Below are 20,437 nucleotides of genomic sequence, written 5' to 3'. Positions count from 1 at the left end.
ACATTAACGCAGGTACTGTACTTTAGTACATTTCTGAGGTACCTTTTATTTAACTGGAGTGTTTCCAGTTTTCAGTACTCATACTTCTACTGCACTACATTACAGAGGCAAATATTTTACTTTTATTCTGTATTTGAAAACTTAGTCAAGTTATAGTTTGTAGTTATAGTTTGTAGATTTAGATTATTACAAAACATACATTAACCATTATACATTCGGGCATCTACAAGCTCACAATGCGTTGTGAGCTTGTAGATTTGCTATTTTCAAAAGATTTCATTCTGTATAACGAGTAGTCTACTTTATACTTTTGGTACTTTAAGTATATTTTGATGCCAGTGATTTTGTACTTTTTGAATACCAGACTTTTTTTCATCAGTGACTCTGACGTCAACATCCTGAATTTGAACTTTTTCAAGTGCTTGTTCAGAGCACGTAAGTCCATAATCGGACGCAGCCCCCCTCCTTTTTTCTGAACCAGAAAATAACGGCTCCAGAAGCCTAAACGGCTCTGGTCGCGTGATAACTCCACTATAGCGCCCTTGCGCAATAGTGAACTTATCTCCTCCCTCAAGGCATCGGCCTTCAAGCCGCGGGCTCGAGTATAAATAACCTTGCTGGATAGGGAGGGTTTTTTCGCGAACTGTAGTCTGTAACCCCGCGTCACCGTCCGAAACACCCAGTGATTCGGATTGCAACGTTTCCATTGCTCTGCACACTGTGCTAACGTGTTGCTGAGCAACGGAGAAGCCTTGGGGTTGTACCGCCTGAGCGGAACTACTGGGCCGGGAGGGAAAGGTTCCATATCCGGGCACGTATCCGTATCCGCTAGACGCCGAGCCGGAAGGCGCGGAGTCACCGGCGGAAAGAGCGTTTCCGTTTCCGGTACGCTTATTTCCGTATCCGGTGGGGAACGAACACGTGACCTCCGGGCCGGAAGGCGCGGAGTCACCGGCGGAAAGAGCGTTTCCGTTTCCGGTACGCTTATTTCCGTATCCGGTGGGGGACGAACACGTGACCTCCAAGAAGCCTCGCTTGTTAATAATACATGCGACACACAACGTGGAGCCCGGGGGACAGGGTTCATCGCATAAGTAACATAATCCCCGGCTCGGGGAATTGTATTTACGTTTATAACCTGTGCTAAGGCCTTTATATGCTTCCTTGCGGGAAGACGAGGCCGACCCTGGGTGATATGTGTTGGCTTCTTCCCTGACGCTAAGACCAAACTCCTGTCCTGAACTAGAGTCGGCATAACAGTGCCGCTCGGTGGAGACAGAGGGGTATTGCACACTAGAGAGACTATACCACTGTGAATAGGAATTAGCTTGTCTGGGAACATTTTGCAAAGAGAAATATTCTGCTTGTAACCTGTCTGCATGACTGGAGGAAGCGATATTATCTGAGTGGAAAGAAATTCCAGCCTGGACTTCTCTACACTGGTTAAATTCATGCAAAATGGGGTCGTCTGTAGTAAAGCAGGTGGGTTTGAAATAAACAGGCATTGTTTCATCAACACACTTTTTATTACAGGCACTGGAGGAGAGCACAGAGGAGGAATAAACATTGATTTCTTTGCATAAGAAAAATTGTTCATATTGTCCAAACGTCTGCGCTTGCAAGGGGGGGTCCCCTGAATTTTCAGGGGGACCCCGCCAGAGTCCAGTGTCACTTTCGCGGCGGCTTCCCACGGGCTTTGTGGGAGCTGGCCGGTATCCCGTGCCTGGGAGGGTGGCGGGATTGAGAGCGGGCTTGAGCCCCCGCTGCAGTGCGAGGGGGTCCCGCGGAGGAAGAAGAGGGGGTCCTAGGGGGATTGTTCTGTTTCCCCTGCTTGGAGGAAGAGCGCCCCCTGTCAGCCTGACCAGGGGCCTTGCTCCGTCCCTGTCTCTTTTCCTTTCTGGGTACCTGGGGGTCCGTCGTGGCTCCCAGGAGCTCCAGAGTGATCTTCTTATCCGCCACCTCCTGGCGGAGAAGCTCCAGTCCACCGCCCATGAGGAAGGTAGGGTGGCCGGGAAGGTCTTGCAGGATCTTCCCGGTCTCCTCTCCAGAACTGCCAGGACACTGTACCTTGTCTAGCCACCTGGCACGTTCCGCCTGGATGCAATAATCCATGCCATGTCCAAGCCACTCGATCGCGTGGACATTCAAGTCCATCAGCATGCGCAGCGACTTGTCCATTTCCTCCACCAGCACGTCAGGCACCTCCCGCATCTCGCTGAGGAGGCGCCTGGTGGAGGAAAGCAGCAGCTGGGTGGCGTTCATCGTCCTGGCTGCCAGCGCGGACGATCTGTAAGAGTTCCTCACCCTTGAAGACTGCTTGTCGTCAAAGGGGATGGCAAACCCAGGAGGCTTCTTACCCACGGCCAGATTGAGGGGAGGCCGGCCTCCAGGACCGGTCCGCTCATGGTTGGGCTTGATGCTCCCTATCAGGGACTGGGCCATCAGCTTGTCCATGGGAGGGCACAAGGGGATTCCCGCCTTCTCTGAGTCGCGGTAATCGACCAGGAAGGGGAGCTTGGGGGGGTCCTTGTGTGTAGTCCAGGTTGAATGCAGGGCCTCTGCAAAGCCTGGGACTAGTGGTAGCTTTTCCATCCGACGCGGGGGAGAGGACTCCAAATCCTGGCCCAGGAGAGGAATCCTAGCCCGTGGTCCGAGTGGCGCATCTCCGAGTGGCAGCTCCAGGCCACACCGGATGGCGGCGCGTTCCAGCACCGAGAGCTCGTCCATGGGGATGGAGTCTGGGTCTTGCGCCGCTGCCCCTCTCGCCCCAGCCGGCATGGAAGGGGGGAGAGAGGCAGAAGGGGCTTGGGAGGACGCGGCGGAGATGGAAGCCTCGGCATGAGGAACCACCCTGGCCGCGCCTCCGCCCTGTCCGGAGGGGAAAGAGGACTCGTCCTCCTCCGAGTACTCACCCTCCGTGTCCACCTCCTCCATGTCGTAGTCCTCTAGCTACGGTTCGTCTCCGTCGCTAGCATGCCAGGAGACGGGGCTAGGTGGCCGCATAGCCCGTAGCTGGGGGACGGAGAAGGAGAGAGGAATGTCCCCGACGACTAGAGGGTGGAATTCCTTGGGGGGGACGATCCACGTTGTAGCTGGCGGAGAAACAACGTGGGCGGTCTTGCATGTTCTCTTCTTGGGCACGGCACCAGTCGAGCCCGTCGGAGAAACAGCAGTGGAAACAGGGGCCGCAGACCCGCTAGCAACGGGGCTACCGAAGCTAGCAGAGGGCGAGGCCGCTGGAGGCCTAACCACGTGGCGAGAAGCAGCGCTGTGGCGTTCAGCGCTGTCCGGCACACGAGGAGAGGTGTCTGGGAGGGTTCCGGCGGAGACCGTGGTGTGAAGGCCGTAGCCTGCGGCAGCGATCTCGCATCGTGCCTCGAGGGCTGGAACATCGTACTGGAGGCATTCAGCACAGTTCACCCCCGTGGCCGGGGCCGGAGGGGACAGAGAGGCCAAGGCGTGTCCTACCCCCATGCAGACAATGCAGAACGGATGTGTATCTTCATTGGCGATGAGGCCTTTGCAGCTGGGAAGGCCGCACTTCTTCGGTACCCTAGCTAGCAGGCTGCTAACTGTAGGTCGACGAGCTGCCATCGTGAGCTAACCGAAGCTAAGCGAAGCTAAGCTAAGGCAGGGAGACACGTGGCAGAACGTACAGAGAAGAAGTAAAGACTCAAAGCGAAAGTGAAGAAAAGAGACCGAACTGTTAAGAAGAATAGAATTAGAACGTACAGGAGAATAATCTCTAAAGGCCAGTGGCCGACTTTCCTAGTCAACGCTTAGGCTAAACTTTAAAGAAAATTATACTTATATGGCTGAGTTCGCGACACTAGTTGCAGGTAAGCAGAGGTGCGGAAGAGGAAGTTATGATAGCCCGCAGGGCTTATATACACTCGGGGGCGGTGCCCTCGTTTGTGATTGACAGCCCTACCGACAAATGATATTTCTCGTACGGGAGCTTATGAGTTTTACTCTGTTGCAGCGCCAGATGGCGCTGATATCCCAATGGGGGACCTTGTCTGGAGGTATGACAATAAACATGCGTTTAGTCCCCATAAGTATAGCTAGACAAACACGCGCGTGTGTGTGTGTGTGTGACACACACACACACACACACACACACACACACACACACACACACACACACACACACACACACACACACACACACACACACACACACACACACACACACACACAAAAACAGGTTATCTCATCTTGTTCTATTGATCCAGGATTTATTCTTATGGACAACGTTTTGACATTCAGCCATACACTGTTGTTTTACTGTTGTGTGTGTATTAATGTTGTGGTTCTTTATTTTTATAAACGGTTCATCACTTCAGGTTGACAAAGAGCTCCACCTACTGGACGCTTAGTGTCATGGCACGACATAATCTTTTTGCATGAACATAATTTACGGTCAGTTTAACTGTATCTGGTTTGTGTGTCATACATAGAATGCAGTTTAAAACGGTGTTTTCCAAATATTGGGTTGCAATCCCTTTTTTATGGGTCGTGAGTTATCCATTCTCTTTAACCTTTTTCCCGCAAAAACCTCTCCTACAAAATGTCTAAATGTTGATTTTGCAATTTGATCTGCAAGAATTACTATTTTCATTATCATTTTATTCATATTGATTCACATTGTATTTTTGGTTTAGGTTTTTTGGGGTCCCAAAGACATCAAAAAAGCGTTTAAAGCGTTAGTTAGAGAAGGACAGGGCAGGCTCCAGGGTCCTGAGTTCACAGCCAAATAGGAGAACTATTAAAGTGAGTTGAACTTCCACACACTGACCTCCATGTGAGCACTGTACTTATTACTTTAAGGCAGTGGTGTAAATTAACAAAGTACATTAACGCAGGTACTGTACTTTAGTACATTTCTGAGGTACCTTTTATTTAACTGGAGTGTTTCCAGTTTTCAGTACTCATACTTCTACTGCACTACATTACAGAGGCAAATATTTTACTTTTATTCTGTATTTGAAAACTTAGTCAAGTTATAGTTTGTAGTTATAGTTTGTAGATTTAGATTATTACAAAACATACATTAACCATTATACATTCGGGCATCTACAAGCTCACAATGCGTTGTGAGCTTGTAGATTTGCTATTTTCAAAAGATTTCATTCTGTATAACGAGTAGTCTACTTTATACTTTTGGTACTTTAAGTATATTTTGATGCCAGTGATTTTGTACTTTTTGAATACACAGACTTTTACTTAACAGTACATAACAGTATTTCTACATTGCAGAGTTGATACGTTTACTTAAGTAAAACATTTGAGTACTTTTCCCACCACTGCTTTAATGTCTTGTTCTGTGGAGTATGACCCATGACATGAGCCCACATATCTAGTATAGTGGTTCTCAAAGTGGGGAAAACAATGAATGTCAACTGTTTAATACTTTCCAAAGTGGGGCCCACAACCCAAGTGGGTTCCATTTGTACACTCAGGTTGAAGTTAATGGGAATGAAATGGACCTCCCCTGCTCCCAACTCCAAAGAACCACCACTAGAACAAAGGTTCAGCCTTTTTATGAGTTTCTTAAAAAGCCAGTGACTTCAGTGTGGGCTTACAGTCAACACGATATAACAAACCAAAAGAAACCAAAACACTATCCCAGGGGTATTCAACCCCTAGGGGGTCCTCAGAGTTACTACAGGGGGGGGGCCTCCAAATATTTATGATAGGATCATTCTTTTAAATTAACAACTTGAACCCTCGCATCCCTATTCTGAGGAGAACTTTAGCCAAACATAGCAGATCTACAAGCTTTCAACACCTTGCGCTGCGAGGCATTTAGAGCTTAAATCGGCTATTTTTGGCAAATAGGTTTGGTGTAGAGGTAAAAAAAGAGCAGACCAAGTACAGAGTGAAAGGTCAAGTTAACTAAAAACACGAATCCACATAGACTGATGACAGTGCTGTCAAGCAAGTCTATGAATCTATCTAGTATAGCCTCTATGGGGTCCCTGCTTCATCTCTCTCTCTCTCTCAGCTAAGGGGTCCTTGGCCTGAAAACGTTGAAGACCCCTGTAACCGATAACACCTAATCAAACGAAGGAGAAAAACACAGACTTCTGACAGACATTCAAGTTCATCACATTGGCTGGCAGTGAAATGGAGGAAGGAGAACACACAACCGGCCTTAAAAAGTTCCCTCTTAAAGGGGTATTTCGGTCAAAAACGACTTTCCTACCTTTCAAATGATGATTCGGGAAGCTTCTGGGTTGATCCAGGTGTTGTTTGACCCATAGCAGCATTTTGTTCCATTTTCGATTTTCTCCCCTGCACCCCACGGCTCCAAAACGGCACCTTTTGGGTCGTTCCGTAATCCGGTTATTATTCTCGCTCAAAATTCACTTTTCTCGCTCGATCTCAGTCCCTCATACTGTTGTTAGCATATCCGAGCTACACCAGCTCCTGGTCGCCGCCATGTTTGTTTACAAAAAGCTCAACTCTGAACTCAGGCCAACTAGAGAAACACTGGGAAATCCCGTTTTGTATCGCGTGATCGGATTTCCCAGTGTTTCTCTAGTTGGCCTGAGTTCAGAGTTGAGCTTTTTGTAAACAAACATGGCGGCGACCAGGAGCTGGTGTAGCTCGGATATGCTAACAACAGTATGAGGGACTGATACCGAGCGAGAAAAGTGAATTTTGAGCGAGAATAATAACCGGATTACGGAACGACCCAAAAGGTGCCGTTTTGGAGCCGTGGGGTGCAGGGGAGAAAATCGAAAATGGAACAAAATGCTGCTATGGGTCAAACAACACCTGGATCAACCCAGAAGCTTCCCGAATCATCATTTGAAAGGTAGGAAAGTCGTTTTTTACCGAAATACCCCTTTAAGGCTGGAACCAATCAGCTCCCTGCTTCATCCTGCAAAATAACTCCCTCACTCATTCAATCAATCAGCCAAGCACAACTGCAGTCCATCACACATCTACACATACACATCTTAAAACACACACAGTACAAGCATAACATGACCTTATGAACTCATGGGCATAACAGAAACATTTACTCGAAGATTGAAAACAGGTTAATTTTCAGTATTATAACCAAGCATTTGAAAATTGAGAATAAATGTGAAAATATGTCTGGAGCAATAGTGGAAAACTGTAATTCCAGTCCTTTTAAAATATAATAATAATGTGAGTGTCTGTTTGTCTATCTACGATTAAACTGTATGAATAAATATATTGTGGAATTATGTTAAAGCTGTTTGCCATAGATTATTTAATAAACAAGAAAAATGTTTAATTCCTAAATCATGTATGGATGTTTAGCTGTTAACCACTTTCAACCTGACTTTCCTACTTTCATTAGGCAGAAAGAAAGAGAATCTTGTAGATCAGCTATTTTTGGTGAAGACATTTGGTATTGAGGTTTGGTTAATCGATGCCTACACAACAACCTTTTCTTCTCATTTCTTTTCTGTTGTTTGTGTGCTTTATCTCAACACTTTTATTCTTTATTTTATTACTTCATACTCAGGCCACAAGAGGTCACCAGCAGGACATTGAAGTGAACATAGTGTGCTCATGGCAATAATTTGTGCTCCCCATTAAGGAAGCCTACTGCTCTTCAAAAATACTAAGAATTAAAGGTTTTAAAAAAGATCTTTTAATAAAGAGTGCTTCATGAAAACCTCCCAGACACATATACAGACAGATATATAACACTAATATGATATCTCAAATGTATTTTTCTTTTACACTTAATAGTTTTTCTTTGGTTTGATCAATTCCTTTTGCAGACAAAGTTATCAAATAAAAAACTCACCAGGCTAACAGAATTCACATTTCAAATAGATAACACGACTTCTGTTGTGCAAACTAATGTGCGTGTTTGTTAAGATACTTTTATAAATCTGTAGCAACTGCATATAATCTGGTGGTTCTATTCTGGGCACTTTTCAAAATGTATTTATTTTAAAATAAAATAAACATTCCCAAAATAGAAAAGATAGGCATCTACAAGCTGTGAACTTGTAGATCGGCTATTTTCGCTAGTCATGTAGTCTATAGGGCTTAATAAGTGGTTAAGTTAAATAATCTGGAATAAGATGTTCACAGTTAGCCAAAATGACATAACATCACTGAATAAAGTAAATGTCCTTCATAAAAAACTTTTTTTAAAACAAGGTTTGACAACACAGCATATTTCATTCATAGGCTACAACATGGCAGACATTTAAAAAAGAAAAACATACACAACAAAATAATAAAGAGGATTTCCATCTCCAAATCCAGGCTTATATTCTTATGTGTCTGAAAGCGTTATTCCAATGGTTTCTGAGAGTCAAAAAAACGAAAAGAAACAAAACATGGCATAGTTTGAATTACCAGCTTGCCACTCTGGACACAAAACTTCCGGAGGCAATAACCGAATGGACCTCTTCTAGAAAACCTTTAGGCCCAGTCGCCCACCCAATTAGAAAAAACAATTAGCCAATGGTGGTCTAATCTATGTCGGTCTATGTTTTCATTCTCACCAACTAGTTCCGAGTCTATTTTGACTAGGAATGCATGGAATATTTCCAAGGTTGACGGTTTGCAGTAGCCTACAACTAGAAATATGTAATTCTGGGAAATTGCAAGAGTGGTTGCCCTGACACGAGTCACACGAAATCAGATGGGAAATGTGTTCTTGTCTTACCGTTTGTCCCTTTCATGCCCATATATGGATATCTCTGTATCTGTCAGTCCTTGTCCCCATTTAAGCGGCGCTAACAATTCCGTCCTTGTCCATGTCATCATCAATATTAAGCCAATATCTTGGAATGCCCATATATGGACATACTGTGTCAGTCTCATGTGGTCAATGACGTCAGACATCTATGATGTCAGTCATCTCCATATTTGGGAAAAGTTCGATTTGAAAAGAGACGATTAAGGAGAGGTCGATTGAGAGCCTATTTCTTTCACGCAATCACCCAGCTAATGCAGGGTACCGAAACCTGAAAACTCAAATTCAGTGCAATAACATAGACTGATAATGCAGAGCTTTTAGGAAGAGAAACATCATAAAATGGACAGCAGGATGTTTGGGGATCAATGCAAACTTAGTTTTCTAGTTGTGAACAATTCATTATGATGTCAATCAATACTATGACATCAGTCATCTATACATATTTGGGCATTGAACTAGCCTCACGTAGCCAGGCTTACTCATCTGCGAAGAGAAAAGCCTGGTGACGATATCAGGCCGGGACTGTTCAACTTCCGCCGTGAGAATTTCAACGGAAGACTACAGCGCATGACGTAACTTCCGTTAAACACAGCACTTCCGCCACTTCCGCTAGAACCAACCGGAAGTCATATTGTGGCCAGGGTGGCATTGAACTGGACAGACAGATACGATAGACAGCCAAATAAGATTCCTGGATTTCTTTTTATAAAGAAGAGGCATGAAAACCGTTTAGGTTTAACATTTACAAAGTATCATTGATTAGCTGATATACAATATTGGCATTGTTGATCCTATGTTGAAAAAACACCTAAACATGTGACAATATGAAAAATGATGTCATTACACAGACAGTATGCTATACCTGGAGGATCAGAAGCAAACTAGATTCAACAGCAGAAATATGCTTTGACGTGAGAAATGTACGTTCCGATCGAAGACAGAAAATATAACGGTTATCTTGTCATGAATCTTGTCATGACAGAACGCGCGCGCGCGCACACACACAAACACACACACAACAGTGAACAGGGGATGTACTACTATACCCCTTCGGTCTCCACAGTATTTAAAACGCATAATAAAAAAGCTGATTAAAAACCAAGATGTGCAGCAGACTTTAACTGAAATATGTACGGGAGATTGTTATGATGATGTCAATATGAACTGGAATATGCGCTGAAGACTGTTATGATGTTAATATGAACTGGAATATATATTGGAGACTGATCATAGCATGCTCTTGAAAAAGAAAAGCAGTACAAAAAAAAACTGGAGAAGAACCATTCGCGACAAGAGCTTGTATTAAGAGAAAGTTAGCCGAGTGCTGGATCAATCTGGGAACTAAATCATTACCAATAGCTTTCTTCACAGATGTGTTCATAAAGGTGTCTACTATCACCTCTGAACATTTTCAATCACAACTCCCTTGAGAAACTTTGTGGGAGCCAATCAAAGTTGGGGGTATCCCGAGGGCCTGGGATTAAAGGGGGTAAAATAAAAAATGGCCAATATGAGCATATGAGGTGTGTAATTATTTTTGGGCTGCTGAATCCATTCCAACCATTAGTTTTCAGTTAAAATGACTCCTTGGCCATAAAATAGGCTAAATTGGCTAAGGCTTAGCCAATCATTTCATTCAAGTTCACCTGTGTCTTGTTAGTCCCCGTTTTAAACCCTGTGTTTGAGTGTTCCTTGTCAGATTGTATCATGTTATCCTGTGTGTCATGATGTGCGCTTACCCGCCATTTCATGAATTCAAACCCTACTCCAACCATCTTTTTTTTAATGACAATATTATATGTCTCGTGGACACACAAAAGTAGGTGTGGCCTATTTTATGGCCAAGGAGTCATTTTAACTGAAAACTAATGGTTGGAATGGATTCAGCAGCCCCAAAATACCCTAATTACACACCTCATACGCTCATATTGGCCATTTGCATTTTTATTTTTCCCCCTTTAATCCCAGGCCCTCGGGATACTCACAAAGTTTCTCAAGGGAGTTGTGATTGAAAAAGTTCGAGGTGAGTAGACACCTTTATGAACACATCTGTGAAGAAAGCTATTGGTAATGATTTAGTTCCCAGATTGGTCCAGCACTCAGCTAACTTTCCCTTACTATTGGGCTTGGGCAACATTAACAGGCACAGCTTTGAATAATGCTGAATAGTTGGGTTTTCTCAAACAATTTATCCTTAAACTTGCATTTACCCATGGAGCCATTAGTTTGCTAGCTTGGCCATCTTGCAGAGAATGCAGGTTGTTACCATGCTTGACTGAATCGAACAGAAGCAGAAAGGAAAAACATCAGTCGTCTTGATTCATGACTTAAACTAAACGGATCTTTGCGCATAATAAAAAATAAATCTGCATCTATCATATTTGGTCTTTTAGTTTGTCACTCAACTCATCGACTTAAAAAATGAATGTAATTCTATTCAATACCCTTTACGGCCTTTAAAAAAAAAAAATATGAATTTACAATTATTTAAGACTTTTTACAGACACCCAACTGGATACTATTTTGGTGTCTTGGTGTTTGTTACTTACTGTAATTCTATGGCAGTGTAATGTGGATGTTTCATTTGCATTAAAATTCATGAATTCAACCGTTATTTCCATTGAATGTTCAAGGGAGAAAAGCTGTGCTCAGCTTGGTAGCTTCATGCAAACAAGCATGGGAATGCATTGCCACAATTAACTGAGAGAATGTAAAACAACATTTTACTAGGGGGCTCTAAAATAGATTACATTACAGTTCCAAACATCAGCATATTAAAAATATAGATTTGTTTAAAACTATTCAGTGGGCCTGTACATTTTGTTTAAAAACTTAATCTAAAAAAGTTATTAAAAAACAGATTGTCATGACAACTATATTCAATAGTCAGTGGACTTAAAAAGCACTTGAACTCTGTATGCTTAGTTGACCAGGAGTTTCCCAGGGCTCTATACTAGGTCTGTTAGTATGTCGCTCTAAACAAATCTCTTCGCCAGAAATAGCCGGTCAACGAGTTCACAACATGACAAAACATGACGCTTTGTGAGCTTGTAGATCGTCCGTTAACGGCAAATGTTTGCCCGGCCAGTATTCAAGGTGATAAAACGTGGCCAAGAAATGTTTCAGGAGTCGCTTGCTTGGTTCTGTATCAGCATGAATGTTCTAGTGAGAATCCGTTCTAGAGATATGCTATGTATCTGTGCGTGGAACAAGGTAACTTCAGCGTGTCTTTGTGTTTGTGTGTCTATGTGTATGTGTATAACATGCACATACACATTCATATTATGGATGTGTACGTGCACGTGTATTCGTGTGTGTGTGCGTGTATGTCTTTGTGTGTGTAATATGCGTATCATGTTTTGTGCCATGTGTTGGTGCGTGCGTATGCGTATGTTTTGTGCCAGGTGCGAGTGCGTGCGCGCGCGTGCGTTTCATTCTGCAGTGCCGTTGGCCACGGAGGTCAGTGGAGCAGCTTCGGGTGCAGCTGCTGCAGTTGCGTCGCCGCTCTGTGCCGCTTTGTCGGACTTCTTGAAAGGAAAGCCTTTCGTTTTGAGGAACATCACCGTGTCCACAAAGAACACCACAGTGGCCAGGAAGCCAAACGCCTGGGAGACACACAGACACACGCAGGTTAGAGCAGGGGTTACCAAACCTTTTTGTCTCAAGTCACCCCATAAATATATTTTTTAATCCGAGGCACCCCTACATTATAATTTTCACTCCCAGCACCTTATATTTATAGCATATCCTCGTTGTCGGGTGGAAACATTGTATGTCCAAAACCGTTCGTTTTGTATTTTTCATCTATAAAATTTACTTAACTAGTGAAAACAGCAGATCTACAAGCACACAACGCCTCGCATTTGTGCGACAGTCTTGTATGATGAAGCAGGGCTTTGCTTTACCAAAAGACGTACACATTTGAAACTTGGAGATGCGAGGTTTCTGCCCGACAGTGACGATATTTTAGTGATTATGTTGCGAGGAAAACGTTGAGATAATCGCCATTTTGAATAGAACTGACTGAAAATAACTTTGTACTTCAAGTTTAAAATGAGACTAAATAGTTTTTCAAGTGTCCAAATAAATTCCAAATATTATCAAATGATCTCGCAGCACCCCTGGACTGCCGTCGCGGCACCCACTTTGAAAACCCCTGGGTTAGAGAACACACCTCTAGGGCAGGGGTCTTCAAAAGGGGGTCCTCAGAGTTACTACAGGGGGGCGGCCAAATCTTTGTGTGATAGGATCATTCTTTTAAATGAACAACTTGAACCCTCGCATCCCTATTCTGAGGAGAACTTTAGCCAAAAATAGCGGATCTACAAGCTCTCTGTAGATCGTCTATTTTTGGCAAATAGGTTTGGGTAAAAAAAGAGCAGACCAAGTACATAGTGAAAGGACAAATTTACTAAGTAAACAATCAACAATTTAAGTGGTTAAATGTCTGAAAAAGAGAAAAACACATTAACCAGGGTTCTCACACATTTTTACCAATTAATTTCCAAAACTTTTCCAGAATATTTAACCCAATTTCCAGGACTATATAACAATAATTCAGCTCAATAACGAGTCGCTTACTCCTGTGCGCAATGCCCAAAGACAAGTAGTGTATGCCAGTGGTTCTCAACCTTTTCAAGCTGTGACCCCCGAAATAATCATGTTTTAACTGATATGACAGTGCTGTCAAACAAGTCGATGAAAATCTGCAACACAATTGTATACAATATGCAGTGGGGGGTCCCTGCTTTATCTCCTTATCAGCTAAGGGGTCCTTGGCCTGAAAACGTTGAAGACCCCTGCTCTAAGGTGTTGGGGAGAGAGTTGTGGAACTCTCTCCCCATGGACATTCACCAGGCGCCGCGCCAACACTGGACTCTTTCAAGTGCGCACTGAAGAGAGACTTCTTCCACACAGGCTTTTGGCAGCTAGTTTCATTATGTATTTGTTGATGTGAAGACCTTGGGTCTCTTGATAGGTGCTGTATAAGTAAGTTATTATAATTAATAATAACTATTAATTAATAAAATCTTGAACGCATTTAGACCTGGAATGCATTATTACTTTAACTGTTATTTTATGCTTTAGCTATTGAAAAATAGCAGATATACAAGCTACGCTGTGAGCTTATAGATCTGCTATTTGAATATTTTTGACACGATTCTATAAATGTCTTCTAAATCCTTCTAAGGTTTTTGAAAAACGCAGGTTTCTGTGTCAGCGGTTCTCAAACTTTTTCATGTCAAGGACCACTTGCACATTCACTTTTAAACTTGATCAAAAATAGCATAAAAAAGATGAAGATACTAGGTTTCCACCCAACAGCAACGCTACAATATTATAGTTAATCTGAATGTGACAATTAATCTAAATATGACAGTTAATCTGAATATGACAGTTAATCTGAAAGTGACAGTTAATCTGAATGTGACAGTTTATCTAAATATGACAGTTAATCTCAATGTGACAGTTAATCTGAAAGTGACAGTTAATCTGAATGTGACAGTTTATCTAAATATGACAGTTAATCTCAATGTGACAGTTAATCTGAAAGTGACAGTTAATCTGAATGTGACGTATAATCTGAATGTATATTCACCGCTGCAGTTTGCTCCATGGTAGTCCCTTCGTTTTTCACAGCAAACGTAATAGAGGCGAGCACGAACAGAACAGCAATGATGAGTGTGTACACAAAGTCCTGGAGCGCACAGACACACGCACGCACACACACACACACACACCCCAAGTGTTAATTACTTACAGTAAACTCTTTAAAAAAAAACAGGTTCGACTGAAAATTATGAATCAAATCTTTTGTCAACAATGTATAGTCGGAGGCCTAAGGGAGATGACATGGTAATCTCACGCTAATCAGTCTAAAAGCGCGAAATTTTGCACAGATGTAGCCCAGGGTATGCTCTAATGATTTAGCTAGGGCGCCCGAGTCGGCGACCTTCGGGGTCGCCACAGCGGCCAAATCAAGTTGGGCTCCCATCGACTTTCTATACAGGAGGAAAATACCCAGAAAAACACTTTTTTTATGGGTATTTAAGTTGGATTTGAGGGGTCTAACTAGGGGTTTGTAATGATGCTGAATCCATTGCAAGCATTTGTTTTGCACAAAAAACATTCCTTGGGCTATAAATGGCCCAAGAAAACAATGGTTTAGTGATGAAAAGTGATGAGTCATCACTTTTCAGAGTTTTTTGGGTGTTTTCTGGAGCTGCGGCGACCCCGAAAGTCGCTGACTCGGGCGCCCTAGCTAAATCATTAGAGCATGCCTTGGGCTACATCTGTGCAAAATGTGGCGCTTTTAGACTGATTAGCATGAGAAAAAAAACCCAAAGGCCTCCGACTAACATGAATGCTCAGTGCTCACCCATACATGCATCGTTTTCTGATGCCATTTCTAGCCCAAGGAATGTTTTTTGTGCAAAACAAATGCTTGCAATGGATTCAGCATGATGACAAACCCCTAGTTAGACCCCTCAGATCCTACTTAAATACCCAGAAAAAAATAGTTTTTCTGGGTATTTTCCTCCTGTATAGAAAGTCAATGGGAGCCCAACTTGATTTGGCCGCTGTTGCGACCCCGAAGGTCGCCGACTCGGGCGCCCTAGCTAAATCATTAGAGCATGCCCTGAGCTACATCTGTGCAAAATTTCGCGATTTTAGACTGATTATCGCGAGATAACCTTAAGTCCTCCGACTAAAATGGAAACAAGCACAGACTATAGGGATGCCCAATACAAAAACATCACAATCGTTAATAAAAACTTGTTAATTGATGATTAATTGATACGAAAATGCACTATTTACAATGGACGAATGTCTGCTGTGTTCACATTCACATTGCACTGAACTGAATGGACAAAAGTTCAATATGAAAGATACAGTATACTAGTAAGACTAGTCTTGGCCGTCTGGCCAGTGATGTATATGGGAACAGTTAGCCATATATGGAGACCCCTGATACCCATATATGGAGACCCCTGATACCCATATATGGAGATCCATGTATATGGAGATATGCTGTTAAGACCCCAAACATGCTTAAGTTAATCATGCACGCACGCACACACACAGCGCAAGCCTACCACTTTGGCCCAGCAGTCGATGCCCACTCTGGTGTGCAGGGGGGTGGCGAGGAGGATGAGGAGGAGCAGGGTGAAGAGGAAGGCCGTGCAGCTGACGAACTCAAAGAAGTAGAGCGCTGTGCAGTTCATACAGCTGGTCACCACCTCCTCCAGGACGAAGGCTAGGAAGGACAGGAGCTGTGGAGGGACAACATCATCATTATTATTATTATTAGTAGTAGAGCGCTGTGCAGTTCATACAGCTGGTCACCACCTCCTCCAGGACGAAGGCTAGGAAGGACAGGAGCTGTGGAGGGACAACAGGTCATCTGCATTAGGCCTGTCACAATTATTACATAATAGTCTAATCGCAATTATTTGACATAATCACAATTAGGGATGGGACGATATGAAAATGTCATATCACGTTTATTGTGACCAAAGAAATCACGATTTGCGATAGTATCGCGATAATCAAAATATCCCCAACATCCATTATCCTCAAATCAACTCATTTTACTGCCCCAACCTGAAAATCCCGGGAAAAAGCCACTGGTCCAGGCCACTGTGCCCGTCGAAACCCCAGAATTTAATTTGATTTAATTTATAAAAAAATAATCCAAAATCGGATTGCCGATCAGCGTCCCAGTATTTCCCAGTTTGTTTAGTCCCGGGTTTGGCCGGTAACCCGGAACCGGAAGTCGCGTAGCTCTGTTTCTTTCGCTTGCTTACATTGTAAGCAGTGCTGAACGGAGAATGGGATTCACATGCGTTTTTCTCTGTGTTCTTGAACGGTGTGCACACGCGTCGCGCACGATCCAGAGAGAGAGAGAGAGAAGGAAAAAAGAGACAGAGAGGAAGGGTTGTGTCTGGGTGTGAGAAACAGGAAGGAACCTGGCTGCTTCCCCATGGAAGTGTGCACGCACACACGCACACGTGCACACACACACACAGTAATAGTATAAACCAACTTTTGTGTTGCATGTGTGTTACTTTACATTCATAAAGTTTCTATAACACAAAGATTCGGAGGACCAGCTGTAGTCCCGGACCCCCTGTTGAAGACCCTTGCTCTAGAAAATACTGTTCCTGAAATAACTGTGGGTTCGAGACGAGTACAGTATGATGATGTCCAAACAGAAAAGGGACAAACGGATAGGGACATACATACACACACGGACATATTTTGTCACATGGATTTTTTTCTTTTTTCTTGACATATTTTGTCACATGGATTTTTTTCTTTATTCTTTTTTTGAGTGGCAAAACAAAGCATGAGTACTAATGAAGTGTGACAAGGGATGACAATATTTACATATTTGGAATGGAGTTTTTGGAGATGTTGGCTTAAAAAAAGATGCGTCACAATGGTAAAGTATCTGTCCCACCACCGCAGACTCTTGCTGTTCAAATCCCCCTGCGGTGCATCCATCCGGCTTTGTCCAGCTTCCGTACGAACACAATTGGCCTGTGTTCGGGGGAGGGAAGCCGGGTGGGAAGGAGGATATCATAATGTATCACAACATGTACTCCTATGGGCTGCACGGGAGCAGGGAGTGTTGGGTGAGAGGAGTAGAACGGAGGCTCTGTTGTCGCTATAGAGTGCTCCCAGTGGGGGCTCCTCACTGGCAGGTGAGTCAGTGGGATACAACAGCTGTGACAACACACAAAGAAAATAAACCTCTACCGTAACAGCTCTGAAATGTCTACTGTTGAACTAAGTAAGAAACTATTCTCTTACTATTCTAAGAGACTATTTGGGCAGATGATGAATTTCACATTGATGTTCATGCAGTACCTCCCCTTGGCCAGTAGGAGTCCTACTTGCTCACAAGTTGACCTGTGGACCTGTTAGTCCATTTGTACACGTCAAGAGTTAAGGGGAGACCTTGAAATTTGAAAGATTGAAAAACACTGCTCTACCTTACAGGTCAAAATCTGTTTATTCACAAATAAGGACTGCAGTTCTATGGATGGGCCTGTATCGGTGGTACTTCAGAGACACAGTACACACACAGATTACATGTCAGCAGACTGGGGCTCGGGTGGACCAATTAACCAGGTTCTAGCCTGGCCTCCCTGGTTTAGGGCAGTGGTTCTTAAAGGGATATTCCACTTTCAAAAAAACCTTTTGTCATTGTATGGTCTAATCAGGCTTGTATGGACACCCTGAACAGTTTTTAATTTTCTTCATTCAGTATTTAGATATTTGATGTAAATGTTATCTGGCCCTCCAGGCCCAGGGCCTCTCCCCACAGACACTCATTGTAACTTCAAACGTAATTTTAACCATGATAGATTCATTAAAAACACCCATTATTATAAAAAATACATGAAAAACGTTATGGAAAAAACACGGCCTGCTCACGTATTAGGAGGGTAGTAAGAGTCGCCAGAAAAAATAATGGGTGTTTTTAATGAATCTATCATGGTTAAAATGGAGTTTGAAGTTACAATGAGTGTGTGTGGGGAGAGGCCCCGAGCCTGGAGGGCCAGATAACATTTACATCAAATATCTAAATACTGAATGAAGAAAATTAAAAACTGTTCAGGGTGTTCATACAAGCCTGATTAGACCATACAATGACAAAAAGTTTTTTGAAAGTGGAATATCCCTTTAACAGCAATTGTGACAATAGCAGATCTACATGCTCACAACGCGAGGTGTTGTGAGCATGTAGATCTGCTATTTTCACAATAGAACCTTGTCATTACAAAATGTAATTCCTCAACTCGTCAGGGTGGGGGGGTCCCCGGTTAAAATATGATTATTTAGGGGGTAGTGGCCTGAAAAGGTTGAGAACCCCTGTTTTAGGGCACATCAATATAGACGAAAGGTTTCAAGACATTTTAAAACATTGGGGGAAAAATTATTCAAGGAGAAAAAACGTCTATCTCCAATCTTTGTTTCCTCTTTTTTCATAAATCCTCTATTTTACACTTTGTTACTATGAAAACCTCCATGGGCTGTCAGTCAGTCAGTCACTCCGTCAGTCAGTCCCTGCCCCTATCCAAGCCAAACTTTGCACACGCACTCCTTGGCTGTCAAACCACAACCACCGCCCCTGGTTTCTCACATGCCCCTCTTCTAGCGCCACCATGAGGTTGCTTTTTGCAGATGGAGAGATAAGCGATCTGTGTGTGTGTGTGTGTGTCATGTGTGTGCGTGTGTGTTGTAGCATCACAGGGTGTGCAGTGCACTGGATGTGAGAGGGACTACCCAGCATGCCTCAGGGTGCATGTCATTATTACAGTGTTAACGCATTATCTTCTACAGTAGAGCGTTGGGGGAGCATTTATTTACGTGTTGTTTGTGATTGATGTCTCCTGGCTGGTGTTTATTTACTCCTATGTTTTATATGTATTCATCTGGGGGAAAGAGCGTGAGTGACAGAGGTAATAATTACCCCGTGTTCACCAGTGGAGTCAGTCTGATGTTTGTTTTTGTGCGACTGACACTAAATAGCATAGCGTGCCTCTGAGAGAAGTTGCCAGTATGTGTGCTCGAATTCCATCTGTCATTACTGTGTGTGTGTGAGTTTGTCTAGCTATACTTATGGGGACTAAACGCATGTTCACACAGTCACCTCCAGGGGACCTCTGACAGTGTGGGGACAAAATAGTAGGTCCCCACAACGGTTAGGGTTAGGTTTAGGGTTAGGGTTAGGTTTAGGGATAGAGGTTAGGGTAAGGCCACAGGACTTGCATAAAAATGAATGGAAGTCTATGTAATGTCCTCACAAGTGATGTATATATAGTGTGTGTGTGTGTGTGTGTGTGTGTGTGTCTGTGTCTGTGTCTGTGTGTGTGTGTGTGTGTGTGTGCGTGCGTGCGTGCGTGCGTGCGTGCGTGCGTGCGTGTGTGCGTGCGTGTGTGTGCGTGCGTGCGTTCACGTGCACGCTTGCGTGCCAGGATATGTGGTTATAAAATATAAAAATGAACATACAGTACATAAAAGATACTTTAGAACAGAACATAAAAATTATGCAGTAAAAAAAAAACTTAAGCTCAATTGTGTGGTTTTAACTCTGATGTCATACTTTATATTCAAATAGTGACAGAGCCCTGTTCCCACAATGCACCTCTCTCTGTCTCTCTCTGTCATACACACAAACTAACTTTTAATCAGTGACAGACGCTCTTTCCTCCTCTAAGGACACGCGCGTGCACGCACTCACACGGGTATGTGACAATGTGCCAGATGCCAGATGTACGCTTTTAAACATTCCTGTTTTAACAAGAGTCCAACGGGCGCACACACAAAGTTGAAATCTTCAAAAGATACATCTCTAGGAGACTTAAAATCCTTTATTACCGTAATTGTAGATCTGCTATTTCTATATTTCTTTTAAACAATGTTTGATGAGTTTTGCCCAAAATATGGACAGCAGAAATTGGTTAACAAGCATTTCAGGCTGCTGCTACCAGCTCTCCGTTAGACATGAGACAGACAGACAAAAGTATGATTTGGGGAGCAACATTTAAACGAAAACTGTATAAAATAATTGAAATCTTGTTTAAAGTTGTACCATGTAACTTTTTTTATAAAACAAATCTTAAAATTGTCCTAACTGTTAAATCGCTAAAGTTTTAGAACACCCACTCCGTTATTTTCAGCTTCTGAAGCCTTCTCTTTATATGTTTTCTTCTTAGCAGT

The 20,437-nt window shown here is 43.2% G+C and overlaps 1 protein-coding gene across 1 annotated transcript in view; it reads right to left on the bottom strand.

Annotated features, from left to right (window-relative positions):
- Positions 1–7,660: 7,660 nt before the first annotated feature.
- Positions 7,661–20,437, bottom strand: part of cmtm6 (CKLF-like MARVEL transmembrane domain containing 6) — a 36,749-nt gene continuing 23,972 nt past the window's right edge. Inside the window, exons 3-5 of the mRNA XM_080737612.1 lie at positions 15,802–15,978; positions 14,304–14,402; positions 7,661–12,309 (exon numbers count right to left, since the gene is read on the bottom strand). Coding sequence (XP_080593738.1) covers positions 12,136–12,309; positions 14,304–14,402; positions 15,802–15,978 — 450 coding nt within the window. The 3' untranslated portion in view covers positions 7,661–12,135. The remainder of the gene's footprint in view (positions 12,310–14,303; positions 14,403–15,801; positions 15,979–20,437) is intronic.

The sequence above is a fragment of the Nannobrachium achirus genome (genome assembly GCF_963921795.1).
Source record: "Nannobrachium achirus genome assembly, chromosome: 2".
Lineage (NCBI taxonomy): Eukaryota > Metazoa > Chordata > Actinopteri > Myctophiformes > Myctophidae > Nannobrachium > Nannobrachium achirus.
Note: the sequence above shows the minus strand (reverse complement) of the source record. Positions and strands in the feature narration are given on the sequence as shown.